This window comes from Pinus tabuliformis, chromosome J (genome assembly GCF_031772625.1).
Source record: "Pinus tabuliformis cultivar Carrire ecotype Pingquan chromosome J, CPIR1, whole genome shotgun sequence".
In the NCBI taxonomy this organism is placed as follows: domain Eukaryota; kingdom Viridiplantae; phylum Streptophyta; class Pinopsida; order Pinales; family Pinaceae; genus Pinus; species Pinus tabuliformis.
Genome location: NC_142295.1, coordinates 1,098,623,965 through 1,098,634,205, shown reverse-complemented (window position 1 = coordinate 1,098,634,205; position 10,241 = coordinate 1,098,623,965). Strand labels below are relative to the sequence as shown.

At 44.2% G+C, this 10,241-nt stretch overlaps 1 protein-coding gene across 1 annotated transcript; it reads right to left on the bottom strand.

The window, feature by feature from the left end:
• Nucleotides 1-6,556: 6,556 nt before the first annotated feature.
• On the bottom strand, nt 6,557-7,414 carry LOC149230875 (uncharacterized). Its single transcript, XM_089381443.1, has one exon. It carries the CDS (start codon nt 7,412-7,414, stop codon nt 6,557-6,559), a length of 858 nt encoding a protein of 285 aa, XP_089237569.1.
• Nucleotides 7,415-10,241: the final 2,827 nt, after the last annotated feature.

Genomic DNA, 10,241 nt, shown 5'->3' with positions numbered 1-10,241 from the left:
CTCTCTAGCCAGCGAAAGTAACCATGAGGAAATCGAACAACTGCTGCTCCCTCGTCAGAATGCCGGGCCATTACCGCAACCCATCTCGTCAACTTAGGCTCCCGAGGAGCCCCAACTGGAACTGTAAGATGCTGGGGGATCAGCATTGGAACTCTCTGTAGGGAAAAGCTCACGACTAAAGGCCCATATCCAAAGGTCTTCATTTGTCCTCTCTTTGCCCTGGTTAGTTGGCCCTTCATATTGGCCAAGACAGCATCGCACCAGTTGAAAATGGTGCCTTGGAAGCAATCTATAGCCATCCGCATTTGGGACCCGGTGGCATGGTGCAAAGCAGCCGCGCCGCAAAGTCTGGTAACAGTAAAGGCTATCACCATAAGTTCAGGTCGGGATATGTACTTGATTTCTATCCCCTTCTCCTGGTTTTGATTGTTGCACCACTCTAGCTGGAGACTAGCAAGGGATTGGCCACCCGGCCTAGTCCCGAATAGAGAGAGTTGCTCGCCCCTGTTAGGCAAGCTAGTGAGAAAATATATGTCGGAGGGCTCTATCTCGAGCTGGTGCTCTCCAATGTAGAAACATTGCTCCTAAATGTTCCACCTTTCAACCAGCCACTCAAGGAATGGCACTTGGCCCCTCATGCCAGGTATGGCCCAGTACTTCTAGAGTCTGCATGCCTTTAACGCATCAATAGAAGGTTGATGACCTATTGCGGCCAAATCAACATCCTCGTGTTCTCTTTCACGCCAATCAAGTATGGTGTGCACCCTGCACATCATAAAACATCTGTTAGAATCCATAAAATTTCAAAATTTTGGTTCATTTTGGAGAAATGAAGGTTTCAAAATGCGTTTTGCGGGGTACGCACCCCGGCTTTTAGGAACAGAGCGTCTGGACGCAGCTTCCCTTAAGGTCGGGTGCGTACACCTGGTATTTTCCCCATTGAGAAAATATTGGGGTACGCAGGTCAGCAGTGCATGACCTACGTACCCCGGAGGGCGCACCTTGAAACCCCAAGACCTCCAAAAAAATCAAATAAAAACCTAAAAATGAATCGTAAACGGATGGAAAGCAAGAGAAGGATGTTGTAGAATACCTAATGAGACGGCGTTCGGTTCTGACGGTCAGATTCTCCACAATGACTACAGGAAGTTTTCTTGTCAAAAGCCCTTTTCTCAACCTCAACAGTAAAATGGTAAAATGACATGGTAAAAAGTCTTTTTATAGGTTTTTTGGATGAATGAATGTTAAGTTTGTTTATTTTTCACCATGAAAGGACATTTTTCAATGTATTTTTACCCATCTTAAACAGGTATGAGTAATGTGTCGTTTTTGTGCAGGACAAAAGGACTTTAGAGTAAAATCATCATTTTTCACGAACCAAAACATCAGAGTCATCTTTTAAGCTCTTTTCTGACTCCTAAAACATGAAAAGATTGCCGAGCGTTTCTTTTACACTCGTTAAAACGGAATTAAAAGACGGTCCCCTTATAGCTCTTTTCTGACCGTAAAAACAGGAAAAGATTGCCGGGTTTTTGTCGTTTCAAACTCGATATGGAAATAAAACGACGTGTCCTTGATCGCTTTTTGCTTTTCAGGTCAGAGACACTAATCATGAGAGTACTCCTTGGTCGCAAGATCAAGCGGTTCTCCCAGGTATTATTTTATACTTTTTCGGGCTTGGGGGACACAAATTTACGAAAAATTTCAACCTGGAGTCTTCTTAAGTTTTTCAGACTCTCTAAAATTGAAAAACATCGAGTTTCTCCTATACTAGGCTCGTTAAAATTTCACAGTAAAGGACCTGTTCAATTACAAACAGGAACGAACCACTCCTTCCTAGGGTTCGAATCAAAACTAGGTTGGACTCATCCGAAGGATGAGCTTATAATCAAGCATATGTTATCCTCCTCAAGCTTGTTAAAAATAAAGAGGTACTTGCCAGAAATGGTGGGGGAAAAGAGAGAAGAATGAACCTATTTGCTATCCTTTGTTACAGAAGAACCTTATCACCGCTCTTGAACACGACACTTTCCGTTCACCTGGGTTGGGAAATCCTTTGCCTTAAAAGTTGATCAAACCACTTTGAAAGTCTTCAACCGTTTCCGGATATTAACTTTGGGTCAATCGTAACCAAACCATCTGTTGTGTCGTTATGTGTTCAAGAGGTCTCTGCAAATAAACTTTCATCTGCAAAATACTTGTCATCCATTTGACCATCCCTGAGTCAGTCCTTACAGCAACATTTCTTCAACTTGAACAATGATTTCGCGTTGTGGGCTTGCCTGCAACGGGTCGCTTTCTATCGACATCAGCACATTATCTAGAGAGATGACTTAGAAATCGTCAGTACCTTAAGTCTGCATGCATCAATGGCAGGTTTCTCGCCTTTAACGTCAGTTTACATCATTGACTTTCGATCGAAGGATTCCGTGAAATGTTCGACATCAACTCATTTATTCACATCTCATGGATTGTACTGGGTACTTTAAGAACCATTGACATTACTGGTGGTCTCTCTCACACTTGTTAACGGTTTACATCATCGACTGGTAATCAAGTGGTTTCTACCATGTTCGACATCAACTCATGTATTCGCATGGCTAGAATCGTACCAATTCGGGGAGTAGAGATGAAGACCCTGGATCTAGTTTCCACCATCCAGGCTGCGAGGAGTTTTGTATTCATTATATAGTAGACCAATTATAAATAGATGGCTGCGTCCATACTGTGTCTACGCAAGTCTATGATTATGATGTACTGCAAGATCATTCCTGTATCAGAGTAGTTAGTCTGTTAGTTAAAGTTTTGATCTGAGTATGGGAATGCCTACCTCAGTAATGATATAATCTTATACATGTATTTTGTGTTGAAAATTGCAGGTTCTGACCAGGCTCTCCACGAGATAATCCTTGAAATGATAAAGCGCTTCACCCTTCCTAGATAATACAAAACCCTAATCTACTACAGGCTTCGCACTTTAGGGGGCAATCTGTTACACTAAAAAATGTCACCATGGCTATTTACAGTTAGTATGGCTCTATCAACAATCATGCTATCCTCCTGGGCAAGTCGTATGCCTCTGCTCTCCATGTCAAACTCCAAAAAGAGAGAAAGTCTTTGTAAATGTGTTTATCTCTGGGTACGCAGATTCTCTCGGCCTTACCTGCGTATACGCACCTAATGTTCACAAAAACTGCGTACTTGTACGCTCTGTGTGTAAAGGGGCAAGTGCGTACCCCTGTAAAGGTCAAAAGGCGCAAGTTTCACTCCAAAAAAGTTACTTGTGGTCATTTCTAGAGGCTTCTAGAAGTATGTTTGACATGTATGAAGCGCCTCCAGATGGTTCATGTATCCCTACCAAAGAGGAACTTATCCCATCAATAAGGGAGTTATCCCATCCAAAGAGGGGATTATCCCATTGATGGTGGACCTGATTAACTTCCTCTTGAACACTATAAATACAGGCATTGGGCCAGAAGGAGGGGAGGTTAAAAAAGCTAAACATTTCTAAGGGTAGATGCTGCTGGAATTAGGACTCCCATTTAGAAGCTTGTGAGGAGAGATTGCCATCTTTGCTTGTTCTATTTGGAAGTGGGTGAGCTTTGTCAAAGTAAAGGAGAACTCTTGATGGACCCTTGGAGGGACTTGCACAACACCAAGGCTCAGGTTGTAATTGTTCCTTTTGTTTCCTATTAATGCAAATGAGTCCATTCTTCTCAATAACTTGTTATTTATGAGTTGTTTCATGTACTCCTTGGTCTATGTGTTAAATATGTTTTATTTTATGAGATTATCAAGTGCTATTTAATCGTTTGATTGTTAGTGAATGCAGGTTTCGAAGTGAAGGAGGAGCTCATCCGGATCAGCGAGGCTGGACTGCTACAACAGCGTTGGACTACAGGTAGGATCTAAACACTTGATTTCTTGTATAGTAAATGCATGTTTAGAGAAGGATTGCTCTTGTTTGTCTTGTTTGTCACTAGAGAGTCTTAGGCTCCTAGGGAGGTTGGTTGTGTCCGCACTATCGACTCTTTCCGCCTGACAAAGCTTTTAGAGAGTGACTATTGTTTAAGTGGATAACTATGCCTGCTCCAGCTTTATTATTCTGGGAGGCTCCATCAAAGTAAGCCCAAGGCACACCATCCTTAATTTGTTCCTCTTCCACCTTCTGGGGTTCCTTCTCTTCCTCTGAATCCGGGATAATTGTATATATAGATAAGCAATGTACAGCAATCAATTCTGCCTCCGTTTCTTTCTCCTGAAAGATATTTCTATTTCTAGCAATCCAGATGCCCCAACAGATGATAGGAGGCAGATTTCTTAATTTCCTTACTGAGATTTGGTTCCACCATTTATGCCAAACTTTAGCAAAGTGAGTTCCATCCCATGAAATAGACAATTGAATATGCTTGGCCACCTCCGACCATACTTTTTTGGCTATGGGACAGCCAATGAACAGATGATCCATAGTTTCTGAGTCATTTTTGCATAATGGACACCTTCCCGACCCTTGTTTGAATCTGGCTTGGAGAGTGTCCCATGTTGGGACTTTCCTTTTCAGGATACACCAGAAAAACAATTTTGCTTTAGCTGGACACTTAAGCTTCCATATCGATTTTGCCCACCAATCCGGGTCTTCCCAGCCTTTTTTGGACATGAGAAACTTATATCCAAATTTTGGAGAATAACTTCCAGAGTCAGCATAAGCCCATATCAGTTGATCGGGTTTGTCCTTGAGTCTTACATTTGATCTGGAGAGTTCTTGCTTGAAGATCTCCCATGCATTCCACCAGCAGGGGTGAATATCCAATTCTTCTCCTGTCTTCCATGCTTGACCCCATATGGATGAGTATCCTACTTTCTCCACCTGGTTTAAATACAAGAAGCCTTTGGAGGCAAGGTGTCTTATCAGACCAGGGGATAGAGCATAATTCTCGTTGCAGCCCACCCAAGGGTCCCTTCCAATTCGAATATTTTCATTGTTTCCAATCTGCCAGGACAGACCTTGTTCAATAATTTTAAAGGCATCGACGGTCGCTTTCCATATAATTGACACATTCCCACCTTTCTTTTCAGGGTTCCTAATCCAGTCTTCAAGGGGGGAGGGATCAATATATTTTCGCTTTACTATTTTTGTCCAAAGATTTTCTAGCTTAATAATTCTCCACCCTGATTTTGCTGCCAAGGAGGCTGTAAAAGCATTAATATCTTTAATTCCCCATCCTCCCCATTCTTTTGGTCTTGCCACCTTATCCCAAGCAATCCAAGGTAACACAGACTCCTCCTTTGATCCTGCCCATAGAAATCTGCTGCAAATTCTTCTTATTTTTTCCAGGATTCCTTTGGGTACCCATGTCAGCGCGACCCAGTATACAGGTAATGCCAGAAGGATGGATTTTATTAAATTTAGTCTTCCTACTTTGGAGAGCCATCTAAAACTCCAATGAGAGATCCTGGCTTCAATTTTTGCTACTAACCAGGACCAGTCCTGATTTTTATAATTGTCTGGCTTCAACCAAAACCCCAGGTATTTGAAGGGGTCCCCAAGCTTTGATATCTCTAAAGGAAGGACAGTCGTTAGCTGGCTTATCTCCTGCCTATTTAGGCCTTCAATTATGAGCTGAGATTTCCTGTAATTGACTTGCATTCATGTTGCTTTCATAAATAGCTCAAGGATATCCTTTATATTTTTGAACTCAGTCAAACTTCCATTACTAAAGAGGAGTATATCGTCTACAAACAGGAGATGAGTAATAAAAAGATTGACCGCCACCTCCAGACCTTTTATTGTTCCTTCTCTCTTGGCTTTTAACAATAACTAACTCAGTCCTTCTGCCACTAGTAAAAACAACAGAGGGGACAATGGGCATCCTTGCCTTAGGCCCCTTTTCCCTTTGAAGAATGGAGAGGCTGCCCCGTTGATGAGCACCGCGAAGCTGACACTGGTGATACATCCCATAACCCAATTGATAAAATCGATTTTAAATCCCAGGTGGGTTAACAGCATCTGAATGTAGGTCCAGCTGATTCTGTCATATGCTTTTGACAGATCAATTTTCACCACTGCTCCTTTCTTTTTCATCAGCTTCACACTATGGATTGTCTCCTGGGCCACTCCAATAGCTTCGTGGATTTGGCGACCGTCCAGAAAACCAAACTGTTCGCTTGAGATACATCTGGACAAAATTGGTTTTAATCGAGATGCTATTGTTTTTGCTATGATCTTATACACACTGTTGCATAATGAAATGGGTCTGAAATCTTCAAAGGACTCAGGGTCATCTTTTTTGGGGATAAGAGCAATAAATGTAGCATTGAATGGTGCATATAACAGACCTTTCCTTCTGGATTCCTCGACCACATCCGTAAGTTCAGAGCCAATCTGGTCAAAAAATTGTTGAAAAAATTCTATTGGCCACCCGTCAGGCCCAGGGCTTTTATCTTTTGCCATGGATTTTATTACATTCTCCACTTCCTCAGCAAAGTCTTTCTCCTCCACATATCGGGGAAAACTTTGGGCTGTTCTGGTAACCTCCGCTAGTGTAGGCTCTCTCTGTTATGAAAAGAGGCTTTGAAAGTGGTTCCTCCCTATGATTGAGAGCGATTCAAAAGTGTTTGCCTCTCTTCCTTCTTCGTCTTTTAATTTCCAGATAGTATTCATCGTCCTTCTAGCTTTCGCAAAGTTGTGAAAGAATTTTGTATTTTCATCTCCAGCCAACAGCCATGTCGCCCTGCTTTTCTGCCTCCATTCTTCTTCTCTGTCTAAAAGGATTTGGCTTCTCTGCTTTTCTAACATCAGGATCCTGTCCTTCGCTTCCTGAGATTCATATCCGATTGAGTCAGGTTTTTCTAGTTCCCCAAGCTCCCTATCGATACTGATTAAAGCTTCGTTTTGTTCCTGCTTCCTTTTTTTAGCCCATTCTATTGTGGCCTTCTTCATCCTTTTCAGGTTTTCCATGAACAGGAAGCTCTTATCTTCCATCGCTTCCCTGTTTGGATGTTTCCAAGTTTCATTGAAGAGCTTCCTGAAGGATTCCTCCTGCATCCAAGCGGCGTTGAATTTAAAAGGAGCTGTAGGCTTTAATGGGGGCTTGGATAATTCAAGCAGAATAGGGAAGTGATCCGAGTTTCCTCCCTCTCCTATCCACTGTCTGAACATCAGGATTCTGGAAGCAAGATCCTCACTTAAAAGAAATCTATCAAGGCCTTTGGCAACCTGGGCTTCATCAGTTCTCCGGTTCCTCCATGTAGGCTTTAGTTTTAGCAGAATTGCATCAATCAGCGTATGCGAGGAAAGGGAGTTTTGAAAGAAATCCAATAAGGGATCTTCTCTAGCTGAGGGACCCCAGGCTTCCACGCTCCCAATAGAGAAATTCAGATCTCCTCCTACTACCAGGTTTTGATTCTTCATCATGTCTTTATCCAGGAGGTGATTCTAGAACGAAACCCTCTCTTGGCAGGGCCCATATATGTTTAAGAGGGTCAGAGGACCATCGAAATTAGGTGATAATACCTCCATCCCCAAGCCATGTGGTAAACCCCATGAGTTTAACAGCTTCAATTTTCCTTCTCTGAGTCCTACAACCACTCCTCCTGAATGACCATGAGAATCCAAAGCTTGAAACTGCCATCCCGGGAACAAGGAACATAAAGATGTCACTACTTCTGAACTCGATCCTAGAGTTTCCTACAGCATGAGAAAGTCGGGGTTGTATCGCTGCACCAACTCCTTCAAAGCCAGTTTTTTGGGTTTACTGGCTAAACCCCTACAGTTCCATGAGAGACAGATCATTTTGAACCCCCCTCACAGGGTTTCGCCGCTCTAAGTACCTCGGTAATTGACATCTGTTTCCCATCCTCCATATCATATTTTGCTTTTACTTGTGCTTTTGATAAAAATGACTTCTGCCCCCTTGACTTCTTCCTAGAGGTCTGGGGAATCTCCATACCTATGCCTCCGATAGGTTCTTCAGCCGCTGGTCTTTTATCAAGGGAGCGAAGATTGTAGTGACACTCATATTTTGGAACAGGGATTTTGGATTCAATTTTGCTGGAAGATATTGAGGGCCCTTCACAGTTCAGATCGATTTTGGGTATAGATGCAGTAATGGTTTCAACCCCTTCATGGTCTATAAATGTATGATTATGCAGATTTGATATAATGCATGTCTCATTTTCTTTGATTGGAGAAAGCAAAGAAGGAGGGTTAAAGACCAGATGCGTACCCTTCAAACCTTCCTGAGTTTCTTTTGTTGCTGCCCGATCTTCCTTGCTCGGATCTATGAGGGGGTCTTCTTCGGCTTCCTGGCTGATAATCAGTATCTGCTCTGTAGCCCTCTGTTCCTCGATCCTTTCCAGCTCTATGCCGTTCTCCACTTGATTCGCTTCTGTCCTGGGAGTTATCTCGTCGCCTTTTGTTCGCTTTGCTTTATCATTTTTCCTCTGTTTCCTTCTGCGACGATAACCCATGGGGCAGTCCCTTGCCAAATGGCCATGCTCATGACAGCTATGGCACCTGAAAGGCAGGTGCTCGTAATCCAAAAGCTGATCAAAGACTAGATCTTTATAATGGATTTTCATGTTCCCCGGAAGGCCTTCCCCTGGATTGAGATTTACCAGAATCCGGGCCATTGCTTTGTTTCTAGTCTCTACAAACGACATGTCCGCCTCCAGGAATGTGCCCAGTGTGTTGCCTATAGATCTGAAGACTGATTCCACCCATAGAAAGGGTGGCAGCCCTGGAGCCCTCACCCAAACTGGAAATGAGTCTACCTTCTCTCGCTGAGCATCGAACAGGGGGGTCCAGCGTCTAAACAGCACAGGCCGTTTTCCAAAAGCCCAATTTCGCGCCAGTACCCAATCCACCATATCCTTCTTATCAAATTGGATCATGAACCATCCTTTCGCTAGCACCGAGGCTTTAAAGGAATTCCCCAAATCCTTTTTCCATTGCTGTTTAGCCCAGTTCTGAATAAATTGCGCTGAAAAATTCTTTCCTCTTGCTCGTCCAACCACTGTGTTTTCCGCCACCTCCATTGCTTCCTCGATCTGAACATCCACTCCAAGGACCAGATTTGCTTCTGAATTTTGCTTAATTACTTTCTGTTTCTTTCTCTTTTCCCCAGTCTGCTTGTCGCCTAGGGTCTCTTCTCTTCCTTTCACAACATCCACCCCCCCAGAGTCTTCTGTTTGCTGCGCCGGAACCTTCTTTCCTGCTAACTCCGAATCTAGGGTTATCACATCCTCTCTGGCTCCCCCTGTCTTCCTGGTTCCTACGCCTTCGCCTGCCCCTTCCTTAAGCCCTTCCTCCTCCGGCTGCCATACTGCAATACCTCTCGAATCTTCCTTCCTACCACCCTCCTTCGCCTTACATCCCTCTACCTCCGGAGTTGCACGAGGGTTTGCCCCGGCCCTTGCTAATGAGGTTCTTGTTATGGCCTGTAGACTACCTTCCTTATCCGGCCCTAGATCCGCTTTTAGCCCGGCGCTTGGGCTTTTCCATGGCCAGTTTTTGGAGCTCTGTCCATAGACAACATCTTCCAGACCTCCAGAACGATACTGGGCAAGTGTTAGGGCATTTGAATTACTTACTTGAGATGCTAAGAGATCTTCGGATTGTGGGTTCTCCTCCTTCAGTGGATTTTGTTCATGGGGATTAAGGTATGCCTGGTCCTCCTGGATCCTCCGCGATTCCAACCTCAGGCTTTCCTTCGAACCGTCGGGCGCCGAGACATTGTACCACGGAACATTCAGATCTGGATTCTCCTTCACAGACCTGTGAAAGCTGCTTGCTCCGAAGAAAAGTTCCAAGTTTTGTGCCGATAGTTCCTTTCCCCAAACCAACAAAATGTCTTCCGGTTCAGGGTCCAGCTCAACCGATTCGCCAGGGATTACCATGTTTAAACCGCCTGATTAACCTCTTAATCTTACCAGCGCAGTCAAAGTTTGTTCAGCTGCGGGGAGATGCCTTGGATTAGGCAGAGATTCCGACAGTTTGGTCGCCCGGAAAACAAGCCAGAAGGTTTCCTGTAGCATAGGTCTCGGATACCTCAGCTGTTCCCGGTCTACCTTCCCTGACCGTCCTCGCGCCGTTCCAAACCTTTCGTTCCGGACAGGTGTCTTTGCCTGGTGCCCTGGGTCGCCTTCCGATCTGCCCGCTTTCGACCGCTACTTCCTCGCACTCCACGCCTTCCCGGTTAGCCTTAGGCCTTTGGCCCTTCCGGCCGCAGGCTTCGCTCCCG